We start from the raw sequence: 20,622 nt of genomic DNA, 5'->3' as shown, positions 1-20,622 counted from the left end.
CCAAGACCTTATAGATCCGCTGTTGCACCAGCAAATCCTTCACCCTTTGCTGCCATAGGTTGATGTTTCCCTTGCCATCGAACTTCTCAAAATCTGTTTTGAGATTTTCCGAAGCCATAACACCAAACAGAGATTTAATGAACGCCGAATATTCTATTTTGAAGACTTACCACAGATTTTGATTTTTCTCTATCGAATCAGCAACCAATAGCTCTGATACCAATTGTGGGAGACCTTACGGATCTGATCCCAATCTTGAGAAGATGAACCGCCTCAAACCACAGCACCTGGAGACTTTCCTTGGCTACTAGAGGCGTGGATCACTAGTTCTTTAATGGTAGAGGAGAACAAGAGCCAAGAGGAAATAGGCTCTTCTTCCTTATGGCCTAGGGTTCTTAGGGACGGCGGCTTACGTGCATGAGAGGAAGAGAAGTGAAGAGAATAGGGCTTTCAGGGAGAAAGGAGTATCATTTGATTTCATTCCCCATACACAAAAGACATGAGTGTATATATACATGGTTAATCATGACCCAAATCCAAAAACTTCTCTAGACTAAACCATGTGAGAAAGCACTCAACCCAGGCCCATGTACACCCATGACTTGAATGCTCTCTCTTCCTTTGAGCCTAAACCTAGCCCAATAATAGTTAGCCATCTCAAGACCCAAGTACTTGAGTCTTAAGCAGGTAGAAGACCAAATCTCGTCTCTACCTAAATCTGAAACAGACCAGGGGTCAACCCTTTAACAGCATAAGTCGACCCTTGCTCTTCAGTAGTCGACTCTTTAACAGCATGAGCCGACCCTTGCTCTTCAGGAGTCGACTCTTTAACAGCATGAGCTGACCCTTGCTCTTCAGGGGTCAACTCTTTAACAGCATGAGTCGACCCTTACACTGTTTCCTCTGCAGTTTCTTGCATTCCTTGCTTTGGATGCACCACACTTGTGCCCACATGGTATCATCCACTCCTCCCACACTCTGTTAGATCCAACTAATGACAGTAGCTGAGTCGCTCTTAAGCACTAAGGTATTGACCTGCAACACACATCAAGCATACTTTAGGCCGGTATAGGCAGTCCTCAATTCTACCTCGAGGATAAAGGTATCGAAAATCTGGAGCCGTCTGAACCCCTGATGATGAAGCCAGCTCCCTCTCACTTTCTCTCTCCTTCCCCTAACGCCATTTGCACCGTTTGATTCCCGTGATGACACCCCTACCGACCATCCTCTTTTGGCAGGTCATTCACGACTTTGGACCCCTAATCCTTGCTTATATTGGATCCCCCTTCCCTTGACCTTGTTGATTGCCCCTTGGTTCGGGTCAGATTCAGGATGTTAGGCACCTTGCTAGTGGAATTGGGCGTGACCTGCTTTTCTCAGCTTTGATGGAAGTTGGCTTTGGAGAGCTTGCTTGATCGGTTTCTCTGCACTTTTCACATTCAACCGCTGCTCATGAGCTTCTAGTGAGCCTGTTAACTCATCCATTGTCATTATGGATAAATCCTTCGACTCTTTAATCGTTCAAACCATACTATTAGTATTCACAAGACTAATCACTTGCGATGACAATGTGTTCAAATGTTGCTATTAGTATTCGCAAGATCCTTTCTGCCATAGCAATCTCCATTTGCTCTCATTTAGTTTGTCAAGGCCAACACTCGAAATATTAGGAAGAAATAGTTTTGACATTTATCATTTGCAAAAGCTCAAATTGACATCTCAAAGTTTGAAGGCTCATATTTTTAGCTAAATTCGTTTTCATTTGTTCTTCATTTCCTCATTATTTTTTCTAAAAAATAAAATACAAAAATAAAATGATTCGAGCCTAAATTCGGTTCTGTTTCAGCCTTTATTCGGGCTCAGGCTCAGTCAGACCAGTGACATACCCGAGCCCGGCCCAAAAAAAAAATTCGGACTCTGTTTCAGCCCTTATTCGTATCTACGCGTGCTTGGTATGTAGCCTATTCCTCGGTACCTTCCAAATTTTTTATATGAACCCATGTATGCATTTCTAATAGCTACAAACTTGCTAACCACATATATGTTTTCAGGACTAGGCCAAATTTTTCCTTTGAACAGCCCCAAACACCTTATCTTAATTCATCCGCAAATATTTTTCACATAATCTCACGAAACCAATGAGAATAGGAAGGGCAAACTTGTGCAATTCAATGAAAGATCACCTTTTCTACCCTGATACCCATAAAAGACACAAACAGCAATTTCAGCTTACAGGTAATCACTACTGGGGATAACAGCCTTTATCCCAGAACACAATTTCCTTATCCTGGAACCACCAGTATCCACCCGAGTAGCTCCAATTTATCCCCACTTCCCCCCTATTCTCCAACCAAACTGGATCTCATGACCTACCATGGAAAAAGGAGAAGCAATCCAAGGACAAGATGTTGTTATCCTCAATGAGTATAACTAATTCAAGAATAATGTAGGATAAGGCTTGGCTTTTTTGGGATAAATCATTTTTATCCTGTCTCATGATTATGCTGTACAATTGCACTAACTGATATTATAATAACTATCTTGAAAGTGAGCGATCCGTGTCTTATTCTTTCTCAAAATAATATTATAGTAATTACTTTGGGATTAAATGACTAACAAGACTTTACCTTCTTGCTTGGTTACCTTTAAAGATAAATTATCCCCCGGATGCCAACAATCCGCTAAACACCAATTATCCCAGACCTGACCATAATTGTCAAGGACCAGTAACTCCGTCCCACTGAAACAGTCCATTTGTCAATTGCCATTAATTCTACGGATAAGCCAGTCTTATCCCAACCTCTTATTCACTTTCCATATGCATTAATCCTTCAAGGGCATGAATGTTACAATAGGAGGCAAGGTGGGCCTTAATCCTCCAAGTTTACAAAATGGAGGAGCAAACAAACAAACAGACAGATAAAAAGCATGGGGAGTTCGTGAAAACAATGTTCCCTGTTTTGGGTGCATATATTCATTGTGTTTGAAACTTTACTAGACTGGCAGACAGACAGACTTGCTCACCAAACTGTCAAAGATTTATACAAGAAGAATATACCCCCTGGATTAATTTTGCATAGGACATCAGAAGCTATATAAATAGTCAGAAAGTCATAAAGAAATTCTGAATGCATGTAGAATAGTTTTTTGAATTGTGTGGTTATACGGAACTATTAAAAATATCTTATAAATAAATAATCTTTTGAAAAAAAATCAATCATCGCATCTTGGATTTCATGATCCATGGATACATGTACAGGCAAAAGGACTTGTACACAACCCCAACACATTTGACATATATATGAATGCACACAAAAAATACTTTTTTTAGATGAAAATACTATTATGGAAGAGATCTTGCACAGTGATATGCAACTTTAAATTCAGAAAAAAATACAAAATTAAGCCCTTAACACTGCCTATTCTTTGGGAAGCTGCTCTCGAACATAAGATAGCGAGCTCCAATTCACCTTGTTGACAAATTGCTAATCAACTTATACACAACACTAGGTATATGTTTGGCCGTGAGCGAAAAAGAGGTATCAGCAGGCTTCTCAGCTGGGCAGAATCTTATCTGTCGAAAGAATGTAGATGCTAAGAAATACTTCAAAAGCAATAAATTTATGTCATGAAAAAAATACCTCTTTATTATGTACAGAAATGTCAGACCTCTTCTAATACAATGTCAACCTTTTCAAATATCAATTCTTTCCCACCCTAGTAGTTTCTCTTGAATGCCAGGCCAAGTTGGTGCAGTGCCTACTTTCTTCCCCACCTCCTAATCAATTCAACTCATAGGTATGGTTTTAATTACTACGCAGGAACCATTGCATTCTCCAAACAGTATATTAAATCTTCATCCATGTTTTGCATCGGCCATTACTCCAGTGGAAGAAATAGTAAATGCTGGATTGATTTTTTTTCTCCTTGACCGCAAAAATGTTCAGAGCTAAAAAGGATGTTTGTTCTTTTCCACTTGTATATGAACCGAGCATAATCTTCTATAATAGCAGGAGTCTTCAGCATCATACATGATAAACCATGCCGACCTCAATCAGGGAGGCATGTGGGATCCCAAGTGCGACGGCTGGCCTGCGAGAGTTACGCCGAAGAAACCCGTACACAACATCAATCACAAACTTCTTGATAAATGATGAGGACTCATGAGCCACCACACATGTATGGCCCATCATGTATGACACACCAGCCTCCCTCTCGTCCGCCAATTCCCTCACCTCTTGCCTCACATCTGCACCAACCGCCTCTTTGAATCGCACCCTCTTCTTACTTCTCTCAGTCCTTTCAGACCCCATCACAGCATCCACCACCAGGTTAGATGGCTGACCAACCACTGACATCTCACCATTAACCAACGAATCCCCCACTTCCTGCTGCAGATATTCTGCCACTTTCATGAGCAGCTGATTCTCAAACTCGTAACTGTCCCTTCCTCCATCCTTGTACCCATACCTCACAATGCACCGAAAGAGGCGATACTCTGGTGGGCCAATCCTTCCAATCAAGAAGCGCTCATCAACTGGAACTTTTGGCACTGTAAGTGTCCGTAAGCAGACAAAGATGAGGATGCGATGGAATGCAGGAAAGTTTGTGACAAAGTGAGCAAACATGGGAGGGACACCAGTCATGATGTTGGAGTATACAAGGCCAACTCCAGGCACTCGAACAAGGCCAAGGCTGGGGCTGATGCTGAGGAGATAGTCGAGGCAGACCTTGTTCTGTAGCTCGAAGGCCTGTTTCTTAGCAGTGCCATAGTGCCATGCGGACATAACAAGCAAAATGATTAGTGAAAAGATGAGGGGAAACCAGCCTCCATGAGGAACTTTGACAAGGCACGCGGAGAAGTAGAGGAGCTCCAAGGATCCGAAGGTAACAACAAAGAGGAGCACCAAGAATATGGATCGCTTCCAGACAGTAGTGATGATTAGGAACATAAGACAAGTTGTTACAAACATTACAATAATCACAGCAAGGCCTGCAAAAGGAAATATATGTCATATGCTCACATAACACCAGTCCACTCTGTTTCGTTATAATCAAAATGGAAAGTGAAGAAACACATACCATAAGCATTTCCTATCATATCAATGTCTCTAAAGCCAATGGTGACAGCAAGACATAACAGCATGAGAAGCCAGTTCACCTCTGGTATGTATATCTGCCCATGTACATGGCTCGATGTGTGTATAATTTTCACACGGGGGAAACATCCCAAAGCCCTACATTGACTAATTATGGAGAAGGTAGCTGAGATAATTGCCTGACTCCCAACAACCGTGGCTAACGTTGCAATGACAAGCACTGGCCAAAATATGCTCTCTGGATTGGGGGAAAACAGATTGCAGAGAAAGCATAAGATTATATCACTTAAAAATGATTAGTAAACTAGTAGCTCATGAATAAATACTAAATGTTTTATATGATAAAGCCATCATAATAAAGGACCAGCTTGACCCAGTTCTTACATCTACAAGTAAATAATAGAGGACCCAGCAAATATTAGCGAGCAATATTAGGTGAAACAAAAAAAGCTCAGAAGGTTATAGTTGTCAGTAACAAACTAAATAATCATGTAAATTCCTAACATTTCCTTCTTCAATTTTATAGGATTATTAAAGGGACAAGTTAAGATTTCCTTTGTTGATGTCCATGAATCACTCTAAAAGCAAGTGGTTAAAAAAAGACAGGCACTTTGACTTTTTTTAATTATGTAGGACAACAAACGTGATCTTCATCTTCCAGTATGTTCATAAACAAAGCATATCTTATGTTTCCATGTCATAAAACAGGAGCTGTAAGCTAATATACCTGGAAGGGCTTTGTAGAAGCTACTGTGGAGGTCCTCCCTATGCTTTGATAGGTAGGCAGCTTCACCCATGTATGCCACTACCAAGCAGGGATAAACTACTGCTGTAAATGCCACCTGCCACCAGAACACATCTAACATAAATATAAATTAACACTGAATAAGCACAGTATTTGGCAGACTAGAGGTATATTAATGATAATAATCAACATGATAGTATGAAGAAAATATGGAATGCACAACAAGATAACTTGGGAATTCAAGAAAATGAGATCACAAGTCTCAAACAACCACAAGAATATATGTAAATGACTCTGAATATTGATGCGTAATTGGCGAAGCAAAATGCAAGGCCTCTGCTATCTTTTGCATCACCATAAATAGACCATGATTTTGAATTTTGGCCATACTTGGAAACTGGACTTGATTATGCTAAGAATCAGTCTGAAACTAGGTTGGTTTCAAAGTTTTGGCCAAAAATGACATACTGGCCCAATTTAATGTGTATATTGACTGTTTGTATTACTTTAAATACATAATGTGTATATTGGCTTGTTTACTTTAAATACATAATCATATATTAACTTCATTAATTTTTTAGTTTTATCTCTTTTTCTGGCCAAAAATCCTAAACTCAAAGTGTAAGTACAGACATTGAAGCTTAATTGGTCCAGCCTAAACTGAAATTGATTTTTCAAACCTTGATAAACAAAATTACGATTGTTGTCATTTTATCCAATCCTAGACAACTAGTTGTTTCATGAATCATTAAAGTGAAAGTTACAAATAATACATTTATAAATCAAATCCATCTGTTTCCCTTCTCCAGAAGTGATATTCATAGTGCATAACACTATGACAACAATAAAACAATCCGGTACCCAATTAATGGATAGAGTTGCGTATATTTTATGAGTACATGTCTTCTACATACAAAGATGAGAGAATCCTCATCCCTTCCATACTTGCCTCCTCTAATTGATGTGTCCTCGTATCTTCCCAAATGCATAAAATGCAAGGATATTTGTAGTTTTACCTTCAAGTCAGGGTACATCCATACATGTGAAAGTGCATGTGAGATACCAAGATATTCACAAAATAGAGATAACCTTTTGAATGATATCATCATTCTAGAGTTTGCATCTTGCGGTCATGCTAAATGTTTGAATTAATTAAGAACTCATGAACTGAAGAGGTATACATGGAATCATGGAGGACAAGATGCATAAAGCAAACCCTGTACTAATAAGGGTTGCCTATTAAAATTATGATCATGATATCATCAGGTAAAAGGTAGAAGAGCAAAGTTACGACGCATATATCTTAGAAAATTGGTGCATAACAAAATCTCCAGATAGATACTAGATAAGAAGATCAATTTTAAGAACAATTTGGTATTCTTGATGTGGGGAGGTTCGGATATCTTTAGCCTAACAGTGTTTGAAGTAAGATAAAAGCTAGGAAGCCACACCTAGCTCTCCCAACTGATATGCCAGTCATCTGAAACTGGCCACACCTGTTCCCTGAAAGCAAAAAGATTATCGCAACAGTCCTCTTAATCCATATACCAACTACCTTTGCCCCACCTCATACAATTCCAATCCCCTGGTTGTCAAGTTCCCTGTCCCTCTCACCTCCTCCCTACTTTCTTTTCCCTCTCTCATGCAGCTTCAGACCACATTGATCCCCTTACCCCGTATCCCCTCTTATCTATCTCATGGACCTTCCTTCTCTCCACTGCTGATCTATAAATCCAATCCACCCTCACTCCAACCCCAGTACAAGTCATAAGAAGGCCTTCAATTGTAGGCCTCCATGAGAAGGTGGTATCACAAGAGAGTGAATGGTAATTTCCTGCAAAAAAAAAAAAATTGGGCTGAATATATAGAGGCTGAGAAGGCCTCTCGTGCCTTCTCAATGCCTCTTCTCTCATTTTTTGTAAAATCTTGAAAACTCACAAAAAAAGAGGGGATTTTGATGATTTCAAGCTGGATCCAAACCAAAGAAATGTATCGTTCCTCTCTCTCCCTCTTCATTTCTTCTCTTTTCTTTTCATTTTGATGCCGGCAGTAAATTAGAAAAATAGGAAAGGTCATGCCAAATTTTTCAATTTTGGCATGATTTCATGCTACTATTGTAGATCTGGAAATGATCTACAAGACACCGAAATCTTTATTTTTTAATAAATCTGTAATTTTTAAATTTAAAAATGTATATTTTTGGATTAAAAATAAGAAATAAATTAATAATAATAAAATACTATAAAATAACAAGCATCTTTAGGGGTATGCATGCTACACTCGACCAACATTTAATGTCACTTTATTCAAGTTTAGGTACAATCATGCGCATAGTGATAACGGCCCAAATTTGAATAAAATCGAAAAATAAGTGGGCTTCCACATATGACCATGGGCTGAGAAAGAGACATGCAGCATGGCTGCATATCTTTATTTTTAGATGTAACTTGGCTATTGCAAGAACTAAAAACATTATGAGGTTGGAGCAAGTGATGCTTTTCGATAATACTCAACTTATTGGAACTGTTCCATGATTACGCAAAGGGCATCGAGACAGCATACTCAACTTTATGAAAAATTTTGGCTTCAAACTTTCGGCTTTCATTTTATTTAAAAGAACCTCAGCTAACAAAATAACCTTCAACATGCTAGCTTCTTCAGTTTGACAAAAGTTCTTTTAACAAAACTATTGCAATGATATGGAATGTAAAGTTAGTTCCTTGATCTTGATCAAATTTATGATTCCATAAATTTGACAACAAAAACTATTATCAGAAATATTAAACCAGCAGCAGCTAAAGATGAAGAATCTTAATTCTAAAAAAAGAATAGCAGTAGTCCAAGCATATTTTATATTATATGCCTGTACATAGATACAAATGTATTTTCTGAATGTACATGTATATACGTACGCATGTGCACATAACTGAAAATTTTTAGCCCAACAAATAAACTAGTAAAAGATAAAAAGAGTTTCTTGGATGTAAAAGTCATGTTATAAAGATCAAAGGAACTTTTGAACCTATCTTTTTTCATTACTCGGATACCTTCTAAATTATATAGTCAACATGTTTGCGTCTAAAAAATGACCTTACCCTGATTGAAAGCTTTGAGAAGTGCCCCAGGTCAGCAAACATGGCCTCAGCACCTGGTCAAGCATACCCAGTTTATGAGCCCAAGTGAAAGAGTAAAGACTATATTCTACATAGACATATACATATGTACATACATGAATATATATATATAGATGTTTATTTGTACACAGACACATATACATGTACATATGTTTGTATGTTTGTACAGATATATGTATAAATATGTATATATGCATTTGTATACAACCAAAATGCCACCAACCTGTAATGCAAAGAACAACACCTCCAAGTGAACTCCAGCCATCTTTTCCAGCTTTCTTAAAGAAGTTATAAACATAATATGGTGATAGAGCACGGACAACACCAGGATTCCACTTGAATATGTTGTAAATCCCAATTCCACTAATGCAGCCAAGCCACGCAATCAAGATTGGAGCAAAAAGAAAGCTGACACGTTGTGTCCCATAGTGTTGCAATGCAAAAAGGCCCACTAACACAATGCAGGACACAAATACAATGCAATCTGTATGCCAAAAGATAGTTCAATAAGACAGAACAGTTGTAGATGATAATGCATGTACTATTGGGATAATATTTTCCTGTTTGGGTTAAGTATGTAAATCTATGACAAAATAAAATATATACATGCACTAATAACAACTCCCGGGCAGAAAGAAATTATCTGGGAAGGAATGGTATAACAGTACCAAGGACAAAAACAGATCATAGATCAAAGCATAAAAGCTGATAATGTAAGAGCTCTACATAATAACGATAGCATACTCCAGTAAGGAGCCTTCAGTGCATATTCAAAAACAACGCTGTAGACTTACAGCATCAGTGAGGTTATCTTTCCAGGCGCTGGTGACTTTTCAAAAGTAAAAAATTATCATATGGAAGAACCCACAGTTCAGGTAGAGAAGTTGATGCTTACTTTCATGTAGTCTGGGAATCTTAATTTTGAGGCCAGATACTGCAGAGAGGACTGGAAAAATGCAAATGAAACAAAGGTTAGTGAAAATTTCACAAAGGTGTTAATAACTTGATATAAAAACTTCTAAAAGTATCAGAATCTTCGTGTTCTACAAACATATACGAAGAAAAAAGGTTTCCATCATTTTCAGCAAATTTGAGCAAGAGAGTCAGTCAGCTACTACTACAAAAATTCTAAATTTCAGCACTAAACAATTTTACTATCTGTAAAACCTTCAACCTGTCATGTGAAACTAGAACAGAAATGCTATCAAATATGAGGTGGATTTCCCAAAATTGCCAAACTCGAAGCCTGCAATCGACCTGTCATCCCATATTTCTCAACACAGAAAAAAAGAGAGAGAGAGAGAGAGGGAGAGAATGTTTTGCAGATTAACGTTACCAGATCTCAAGGTTTGCAAATACCAATAGTACTAGTGTACCGGTGAAGACCGGTTTCGGTACGGTACCGGTCAGAATCGGTACCGGTCGGAACCGGTACCGAACCGGTCGAGATAGAAAAAAAAACCTACGTCCGACGTGCGGACACGCGCGCACCCGCATGCCTGCGCGTTAAAGCCACTCTGTGCAGCATTTAAAGCCCACGCGGGCTGCCCCACGTAGGCTTGCTGCCCCGTGCGGTGAGCCCGCACAGGGAATCGAGCCAGCGCAGGGAACCGTGCCCGTTCCCTGCAAGCGGGCTCGCGATTCTCCACTCGTGCCCAGTTCCCCACTCGGCCCCACGCGCGGGGTTTTTTTTTCCCCTTTCTTTATTTTTTTTCTTCCCCTTCTTCTTCCCGAACCCTTCTTCTTCCCCTCTCTCCTCTCTTCTCCTCTCTTTCCCGATTCCCCCGTTCTCCCACGAGCAAGGAAGGAAGAGAGGTTCTGCTCGCGAGCAAGGAACCTTTCTTTATTTTTTCTTCCCCTTCTTCTTCCCGAACCCTTCTTCTTCCCCTCTCTCCTCTCTTCTCCTCTCTTTTCCAATTCCCCCGTTCTCCCGCGAGCAAGGAAGGAAGAGAGGTTCCGCTCGCGAGCAAGGAAGAGAGGTCCTCCTTTTTCCGGTACTTGCTTTTTCTTCTTCCCCGCTTCTTCTCTTCTTTCTTTCTCTTCTTCCCTGCTTCTTCTCTTCTTTCTTCCTCTTCTTCCTCCTCTTCTTTCCTGCTTCTACCGGTGCCGATCGCACCGGTTTCAGTTCGGTACTGGTTTTCACAGCCGAACCGTACCGGTAGCTGTCAGCACCGATTCGGTACAACCTGAACCGACCGGTTCCAGTCAATTCGGCAGACCATGCCAGATCTTTAAAAACCTATAACTGTCATAAATTTGTAAGCTAAAGAATATGGATTTCGTATGTCAAGAAGCATTTAGAATAAATAATAGTTCATCAAAACATCAAATCATTCCCCATTCAAAATAAAGACCTTTTTATAGGATTTTTTTGGTAAATAAGACCTATTTATTTGATTGAAGTAGACATATTATATCATTTTTAACAAGCAGGCCAACCATACCCGACATTGCTGGGGTCAAAACACCATCACCGATAACCATGCTTGTCCCCAGAAGCACAAAAAGAAGCAATGCAATTCGAGAAGTCCGATGCTTCTCAAAAAAATTCTTCACCAACAAACTAGTCCGTGTCTCCTTGCTAGATGTTTCCAGTTTATAAGCAGATAAATGCTCGTTGGCAGCTTGAGGGGTAGCCAGAAGTCCCATCTTTGTTTTCCGGCACATTAATGAATACAAAGCAAATGTCCCACCTGCACACGTTATAACAACTAAGAAAAGGGCTTGAACCAATTCATAGAAGAAAGAAGAATTTTAGACAGACATTTTGTGGATCCTGGGACCACCTTCGCCGTTGTCATCTGCTCCTAACACAAAGATGATGTACTTGCAAAGAGGAATCAGAGTCAGAGTCCAGAATACCAGAGAGAGGACTCCAAGGACTTCAGCTTCTTCCTCGTGGAGGCGTAGCTTTCCCGAGAAAGTGCTCTTGTAGACGTAGATGGGTGAAATGCTTAGATCGCCATATACAACACCAAAGCTCTGGTAGGCCAACAAAAGAGTGGTTCTGTATGCTTTCTACAAGTGAAATAGCAAAACCCATCAGGTCTTTCATCCAAACAAACACAAGGGAAAAATTGATGAAGTGGAATCAATAAAATTTAAAAAAGGGTTGGTATGAATGGATTTGACAAATTCTACAATAAACCAAAAAAAAAAAGGAATCAGAACAATCTGAGAAATAAAAAACTACGAAGAATCAGAGGGATAAGATAAAGGGTGTGATTGGAGGAAACTAAATGTAAGAAAAAAGAAAGAAGATATCCAATAAAAAAACAATGATTAACTTGATATTTCTGCAGTTAAGCAGGTTCTTAAGCATGAAAAAGACCGCTCAAGATAGTTTGGTAGCCAGAACATATAATCCATGGAACTGTTATCTTACGCGATAACCAGATTAAACCAAAATTTACAGAATTGCGTAAGTGCAGTGGATTAAAAATTTCATACTTTTCCTCCAATAACACTCCAGCAAAAACATTATAGTTAATTGTTGGAAAACAGAATATAAACTTAGTTAAACGAATCGTTGAAAATCTTCACAGATAATAAAAAAAATTGAGAACCCATGGGGAATAATGATATGGCTTTAATAATCAAGACACTGGTGATACTAAAAGAAAATCATATTTTTTCAAAATTTAAGAAGCAAATGCTTTAAAAATTATTCTCTTAAAAAAATAAAATTCTAGATAATTGAACGCGGAAATATTAAACTTCCATTGCAATAATCATTATTTCGTTAAAATTACACACACACACACACACACACACACACACACACACACATACTTAAGGATTTCTCAGAATCTTAAAAGGAAAGACTTTGAAAAAAATAAAATAAAATGATCTGATCACCCGAGAATTTCGCAGTCCGCAAATCCCTTAACAAGAAAATATAAAGAAAATTAAACAAGAACAAAACCTTATCTCTTTTTCATTGACCAAAATGTCAGTCAGCATACAAAACAGATTTTTTTCATAATTTTCTAAAGAAAACAATTTGAAATAAATAAGACCTGAAACAAAATCTGTACATTTGTATACTGAATGACCATAAAAATTACATTTTTGTAATCAAGATTCCAGTACAGATAATAAAAATTAGATTTTCTCAGAATTTTACGAAGTAAACACCTCAACAAATTAAAATTTAATTCTATAAAAAGTAAAATGTCAACAGCTATCTCCCGTAAAATCAGAAGAATTCTTCATTGTGCCCGGTAGACACCAGAAGAGTACACTCGCATTGAAGAAATTTGATAAAAGGAAAATGTTTTAACATGCAACAAATAAAACAAGAACAGCAAGATAAGTCAGTAAAGTCACTGAAAAAATCAACCTTCAAACAACAAGAGGAAGGACAAAGAAAAGGGGAAATTTAAGAACGCCGAAGAAACACTCACCCAAGAGCGACTCCCGGGAGACCGAGAGCCGGACTCCGGATCCATCACCCGAGCCCCGGTCACAAACCCCTTAATACTCCCACTCCCGAACAACGCCACCGCCGAAATCCACCGCCAGGGGATAAAAATTTCGCCCGGAAGAAGGAATTCCGAACGGAGAGCTCGATCGAACGCCTCTCGAAGTTTCGTTCGCGTCGCGCGCCGAGAGAGAGAGAGAGAGAGAGCGGTTAAGGGGGAAGACGTGTCCTAGAAGACTGTGAGAGAGAGAGAGAGAGAGAGGGAGCGCCAAAACGTCTCTCCTCTTTCAGGGGCATCTTGAGCCCACTTCCTTTTATAGCCAAATTTGATATTCTACACCCCCCAATTTTTTTTTTTGTCCTCGCACTCTGATACTGTGTAAACAGTACAGTGTACTGCACGGCCTCGACTAGCCTGAGGACTGGCTTCCAAGCCTACAGGAATTTGGTTACTTTCTGGTTCGACTCGAGCTCAAGATGCCTCTGATAGGCTAGTTATGAAAAGGAATAAGATAATGTCACTGATAGGCAAGTTGTGAAAAGGAATAGAGGATGACAACCTTTGATTCATTGAAGGGTTTCTTTATAGCTAAGGAATATTTTGGTTATATAAGATAATAACGTTTTTTGTTTCCAATGTAAGTAAGAACTAAATTTGGTTGCTACCTAAACTTTTCGACAAGAAACCATCAGAGCTGGCCACTTCTTCTAGAGGTGGTTGTGATATCGGAATTTAAATACCTACTTTAGTATGGCACAACATATAATAATTATTTAGATTAGTAAATGCAGAACACCTCACAAGATATAAGTTGTTTTGGGATTATATATATAGAGGATTTAAGGTGGATTTCTGGTTGCCAATGACAATTTTATCTTAAACAAATTTGCTGATCTTTATTTCTGTATACTTAAAACAAAAAATAACTTTTCATAATTTAATTATATATTAATGACATCCTAAAAACTTCATATGGATAGAGAATGACATAGTAGATGCCAAATTAAAATAGAATTACTATTTATTTTTGTATAAATAGAAGAATGAAGATAGCGGATCTGATTTTATGGTATCTGCAAGTTATTCCACTTGATATAATCAGATTGAAGCAAAAAATAGTCACATTTCAAACTAAGAAGTTCTTTATATTTAGATCTTAATCTTAAGTTTGGATTATTATTTTATTTATTTATCAACCAAGTAAATTGGTGTAGCCAAACATCAAAGAGAAAAAAAAAAAAAAAAAAAGCACCACCCCATCCATGAATAGCCACAAATTAAAGCGGCGGACAAAATTTAGAAGTCAGAGAGTAACAATAGCACTAACGTTTTTTTATTATTAGTTTTAAAAACTTTTACCGTTCCCAACGTTTACACCTACCCACCTCCCATTTCTCCGATGCGGCCAAACTACCTTACGGATATCCTCATAGACATTCAAAAACGAGCGCGTCATCCCGTCTGTCCGCATACGGCACCAACCCTCGACCCGTTGGACGGGCGGGATGTTTTCAGGTAGCCATATGGACGGTAAATATTATCTCGGCATATAAATATTTATGCGGTGCTTTGGATGAAAGACCCATCACCGGTTTGCTGTTTGGTCTCAAATTAGAGTCCTAATGGATATAGAAAAGGTGACAGCTGTTGGTTTCATTATTCATTTCCATGTGGGGCCCGCGTGGGAATCCTCCGCTTCCGTGTGTCCTCTTATGGGTACAAGCGCAAGCAAATGGCAGCCTACCGTACGATGACGGATATGATCTACCGCTGTAGCTGACATGATGAAAGATATGGTGTATGTTTTGGATCAGCTGTGGGAAGGAAACAGCGGATATGGTATCTTACGGACACTGACCTGGCACGTTGCCAGTGTTGGGTAGGACTCGTTTGAGTTTGGGCTTGACATGATCTTTACCCAATTCAGGCAGGATACGTGTACCAAACTTTAGCATGGAATTTAAATGATGATGGATTGAGTTGGGTTGGTTAGGTGGGTTATGATGGACCATATCGAATTGGATATTAACTTGAAGGAAATCGACTAATCTACTAGAGATTAGATTAGAAACATAGTCAGTATTTACAAAATTTGCTCTAGCAATTGGACCTTCTATATGTGTAATGGGCCATTTCGGCTCATGTGCTTGTAATTAATGAAGAGAAGTGATGACTCTGACCTAAGTTTGACAAATAGTATTACTAGACCTTTAAAGAGCAAGGCCACGATTAGTGTGGCTCTATGTATACGAGGTTAATTAAACTTATTCTTGCTCTATGCCAGTATGGATCGAGTTGAATTCAAATTCATATGTTGTATGTAGTGTTTTTAAGCTTGCATTAGACTTCAATCAGCCTAAATATTTATTGGACATGGATCACAAACACATACTGAGTTTTACCCTTTTTTTTTTTGGCAAAATGCATAGCTAATTTTGTGCGGGAGAAGCTTATGGAGATTGCTATGTTTAACGAATACATAGAGTTTAACCCGAAGTTAAATCCCATAAAAAATATTTATTTTCTAGTAATTTATATGATATAGTCCATTGTAGGTTAAGCAATCTCCTCCCAAGAGACCAAAGCCTTGCTTATTTTATCAAGGATCGAATTTGCCTCCAATGCGTAATGAAAACTCATTACTTGTTAGATCCAATGATTTAAGAAGTAATGCTAAACTCTCAAACTTAGTTATCCTCAAAAAAAATTTGAAAGTAAGGGAGCTAAACCTAGTACAAAATACTGATCTTCTTCTGCCATACAACATGCTCACAACACAAGTTTTTCAAAATTGTTATCTCAAACATTTTTCTCATTTAAAATGTATCACTTTTTTTTGTCAGACCGGCATCTGGACTGTTAGTATGCTTTCCGTGGATGACGAAGCTTCCCTTCAAGCAAGTCATAATATAAGACAAGAAAGTTGGACAACGAAAGGAACGGAGGGAGGGAGGGAGGGAGGGAGAGGGAGGGAGAGCGAGAGAGGGGGGGGGGGGGGGGGAAGAATTGGTACGGAAGAGAGAGAGAGAGAGAGAGGAAGCATTGGTACGGCAGCTTGCCTATTAGTGGTTAGTGCGTCAAACTAGTTATCTTTGGAAAACAGGAAGGGCCACCAAGGTGATAGCCTAATGGTACTGAACGGGGATTCTAACCTTATGGTCCCAAGTTCGAGTTGCTGCGGCGACGATTAAAATGTGGCTTCGGCCACTACTTGAACATGAGGTATAGGACCGATTTAGCAAAAAAAAAAAAAGAAAAAGAAAGAAAGAACTGGAAGAAGAGAAAAACTAGTTAGTGCTTATGAGAATGTCAAGACGAAGATTGTGATTTCTAAATCATGTAATTTTTCATTAATCATGTTCTAGATAGATAAGACTTCAGCAGTCGTAATGGACCGGCAACATGATGGGCCATTAATTTCTATGTAAGACTTCTTCAAAAAGATTTGTATTTTATGTATAACGTCTACATCCAGCTTGATTGATCTTCAACATGACCACCATTATTGAACTATAGTTAAATAATTTTATTGGCACACGAGTGTATTTTTTTTTGGAAATTTATTCTCACTTCCAATCTTTATCTCATAAAAAGAAAAAAAAACTTATTCTCTTTCACCTTTTTATTTTTTTTTCTTTCTTTTTAATAAAGTACTAGCACGTGCCTCACAATAATTTTGTATTATAATGCATATGATCCAAAACTGATGCTTGTCGTTCCGAGGAATACATTGTTACTATAGTATTTATCGATCAAAATATAAGGATCTTTTGATAATATTACATCTTTCTCTCTCAAAAATAAAAGTCTTGTTATGGTTTGCACTTATTTCTTGTGGCAGCAAATACAGGATTGTTTGGAGCCTCAACAAGAACTTCGTCTTAAAACACAAGTTATAAAGGGATAGTTGTAGACACTCTATTCTTGACTCACTGCACACTATTTGCAGGTGTCACCATACATAATTAGCCAAAAACTTAGGCCTATTGAGCTTTTGCAGTCCAACTCATCATTCATTCATGCACTATGCCTCAATCACAGCAGCCCTAGCATTAGGCCTTCTGATGGTAAATTTCTTTCTTCGAAAGGGTTTCAAATCTTTTCTTTTTTGTTTTGATGTTCGGACTAGTATAGTTTCGCAATCAGATTCAAATTTTGAATTTTGTTGTCCTTGGATTTGTCCTTGAGATCATGGAATGGCCTAACAGCATGCTAGTACCCCATGGTAGATTCTACCATCAGGGACTTCTAGTGGCATTTTTTTTTTTTTTTTTGCCTTGAACCTTTCTTATGGTAGAGTTCTACCATTAAAAGTTCTTTTCCTTGATGTGATTTTGGTGCAACAAAATTTCAAATTTGCTTGGTGGATAGGCTAAGGTTATCCACCTCCAAGGGCCTCTATAAATAGGCCTCCACCCTCGCCTCACAAATGATGGTCAATATTCATATTCCACTCCTAGTTCTTGAGTAATGGAAGGCTTTAAAAGGGTCATGTTAAATTGCGAGGGTAGAGCTGGAGGTGCTAGGCATTATAGAGGTGCTCAGGGATTATCCTACATCAAACCTACTCTCTCTCTTTTACTCTCTCTTCCTTTTTTTTCCCTTCATTCACATTTTTTCATTCATACCTCCTATGCAAACATATACAGTACTATTTGACCTACCTACTCTTTTCTTAAGTAGTTTAGAGAGAGTCTCATACCCCATTGCTTCCCCACCATACACCAATGTGTATCACTTAACGGTAGTGTTATTCATAATGCATGTATTGACTATGATACTATGTTTCTATGAGTCTAGTCCTCAATCCCACCTATTTATGTAGCTGTCTCATGAAGCCCCTAATGCTAAGCATGCTCTAAGCTAGGGAGAAAGAGTCCACATCACAAATTGCCACAATATTTATCAAGGAGGCATCTCCACGATCAACGATCGAGTGGTGATCATCCAGCTTGAGTAGAGCCCAACACAGCAGTTGGAATATCGCATTAGTAGTAACCCTGCATCGATGGAGTGTGGTGCACCAGGCTTTACGTGTGGGGGTGCCAATACATTACAACCTACAAAGAAACACTGGTACTTCTTACTAAAAAGCATTGAGAGGAAACATGCTGGATGGAAGAAAAATATTCTTTCAATAGGAGGATAGTTTATACTTCTCAATCCAGTTTTATCTTCAATTGTTACATTGGATAGCTACATTTTTTTCAAATTGGCTAATTAAAAGGATCGATAGAGAGAAAATTTTGTATAGAAAGGCAAGGAGGAGGGTAAGCTCTTGTTGGAGTTTGTCTAAATGAAAAAGTATGAAAGATGTAAAGAAGTTTAATGGAACAATGCTAGCTAAATAGTGGTGCTATGAACAAAGAAGTATTTGGAAGCCATTAATAAAGAGCAAGTACCATCAGAGAAGAAAACTTGGAGGTAACTACATTAATGAAATTAGCATGGTGTCACCATTCTCAAAAGTGGGGTAAATAATTGTGAGAAGCTAAACTTTGAAAGGCTCGAGCTTCATGTGAAAGATTTGTAATGACGTAGAACCTTATTCAAAAAAGCTATCCAAGAATGTATTATTTAGATTTCTTAACCACATATAAACGCCCATAATCTCCCCACTATATAACTAATGTAGAACTATACACACGCCAACACGGGCTCTCTCCGTTTAAGCCTTGGCATTCTCTAGGCTAAAGATCCAAATCCAGTTAGAAACACCAAGATTAGCCCATGCTATAGTGTCTCCTAGTCTATATGAGTTATGGGTTGCATTTGCTCTATTATCATTTGTAGCAATGCATGATCTCACTCAAAAATATCTGATCGAAAGGTATTGTTTAAAATTTTTTGACTCTTAAGTACCCAAAATCTCCTCATTGTATAAGTAATGTAGGACTAAATATATGCCGATACAGGCTCTCACAAGATTGGTTGAGTACTAACTTTTGGCTAACAATGACAATTTTTGGTCACTTCTCAACTTGCTTTCATTATCTCTAAACCAGGATAGCTTAGTTAAACAATGCTTGAAGAGGTCAAGGCACGGGGAGCATTAAACTTAGAGAACCGATTTCAAATGAAGCTGCGAAGGAAGCTCAAGTGATGCATGGTATTCTTATAATTAACTGAAGGAAGGATATAGTCCAATGGAGATGGATTGGAAGGGGTAAACTTTCAAAAAGGAAGCTTTCAGAGTTCTTAATTATGTAGTATTGTCATATAGTGCTTTAAGTATCCTTGGAAACTGGTCTCTTCCATCAAAAGCTTTCATTTTTGAGTTTGGATCCTCTACAGTGTTTGCTTTGCATCGCAAAGAGCTGTGCATATTTGGATCGGCGATATATTGCCCATCTTGGACATAGATGGCTATCGCCCATCACTTGCTATGCCAAATATGGCTAGTATACCGAACATGGTAGGTTGGAAGATAGGTGATAACCATCTATTTTTGTGAAAGGCAACATGCTACCCATCCAAATATACACGAGACTTTGCTGTGCAAAACTCGCACCATAGAGGATCCCAGTTCCTTGTGTTTTCTAATTGGCTAACTACTCAAGATAGAATATTAGGGGAGGAAAATTCGAAGAAGCAATGCTAGAATGCCCCTTTGCTTGAACTACATGAACAAGGAGGAGGCTAGTGGCAATTTATTATTGGGTTGTGCATTTTCCAAATAGATTTGGAATTTCATCACTTAGTTTGTTGGATTGCCTCTTGTACCCGAGGACCTTGTGAATTTACCAGCTATTTGGAGGAGCAATTCAATGAAGAGCAACTTCACAAAGGATAGATTGTTCTCGTAGTTATTATGACTTGGTCATTATGGCTGGAGAGAAATAGAAGGCTAGCATGGAGTTTTTGTTGAATAGTTGGCCGTGTTTGTAGGGAAAAAAGTTTATTTTGCTGAAACCTATCTTATGCTTAATGGCCAGATGCTTATAACCAATATGTAGGTTAGCTTCTAAGAAAAAAAGGATGCATCATTTCTCTTTGGGGTAAACCATCATCTTTGACTTCCATTCGAAACAGGATGCTTTATAACTACTTTTGAAATATGCTTTGAAGGTTTGGGTTGCCTTCTAGCCTGATTTGTATAAGACTAAAATCTATTTTTGGTTGAGAATAAGATAAAATATAAAATCAAAATCTTGTCTAGGTTCAAATTTTTATGTTGCAAGCAAAATATGGTTCTTGGCAAGCTAGTGGAAGATGCTAAG

General features: G+C 38.4%; 1 protein-coding gene across 5 annotated transcripts; it reads right to left on the bottom strand.

The window, feature by feature from the left end:
• Positions 1–3,302: 3,302 nt before the first annotated feature.
• On the bottom strand, positions 3,303–13,653 carry LOC103721918 (probable potassium transporter 13). Of its 5 annotated transcripts, none has more exons than XR_003388492.2 (10): positions 13,385–13,653; positions 11,765–11,996; positions 11,423–11,671; positions 9,874–9,924; positions 9,202–9,462; positions 8,940–8,992; positions 5,827–5,941; positions 5,083–5,337; positions 3,642–4,993; positions 3,303–3,574 (listed from the first exon to the last, which is right to left on the bottom strand). XR_003388492.2 is itself a non-coding variant. In XM_026810349.2 (9 exons), exons 1-9 carry the CDS (start codon positions 13,427–13,429, stop codon positions 4,026–4,028), a joined length of 2,229 nt encoding a protein of 742 aa, XP_026666150.2. In that variant the 5' UTR covers positions 13,430–13,653; the 3' UTR covers positions 3,307–4,025. The 5 variants fall into 5 exon arrangements, 3 of the variants coding, with proteins under 3 accessions (XP_026666150.2, XP_026666152.2, XP_026666151.2); XR_003388491.2 differs by having other exon boundaries at positions 3,670–4,993; XM_026810349.2 differs by having other exon boundaries at positions 3,307–4,993.
• Between the last annotated feature and the right edge of the window lie 6,969 nt (positions 13,654–20,622).

This window comes from Phoenix dactylifera, unplaced genomic scaffold (assembly GCF_009389715.1).
Source record: "Phoenix dactylifera cultivar Barhee BC4 unplaced genomic scaffold, palm_55x_up_171113_PBpolish2nd_filt_p 000478F, whole genome shotgun sequence".
Lineage (NCBI taxonomy): Eukaryota > Viridiplantae > Streptophyta > Magnoliopsida > Arecales > Arecaceae > Phoenix > Phoenix dactylifera.
This window is presented reverse-complemented; position numbering and strand designations above follow the sequence as displayed.

What these genes read in the sequence shown, in the direction of transcription:
- LOC103721918 (XM_026810349.2), bottom strand. Translation starts at nt 13,429, where the DNA reads ATGGATCCGGAGTCCGGCTCTCGGTCTCCCGGGAGTCGCTCTTGG. An exon ending in GATTCCCAGACTACATGAAA is followed by an intron (nt 9,463 to 9,873) that starts GTAAGCATCAAC and finishes TTTGGCATACAG; the next exon opens with ATTGCATTGTATTTGTGTCC. An exon ending in TGTTGTTCTTTGCATTACAG is followed by an intron (nt 8,993 to 9,201) that starts GTTGGTGGCATT and finishes ATGCTTGACCAG; the next exon opens with GTGCTGAGGCCATGTTTGCT.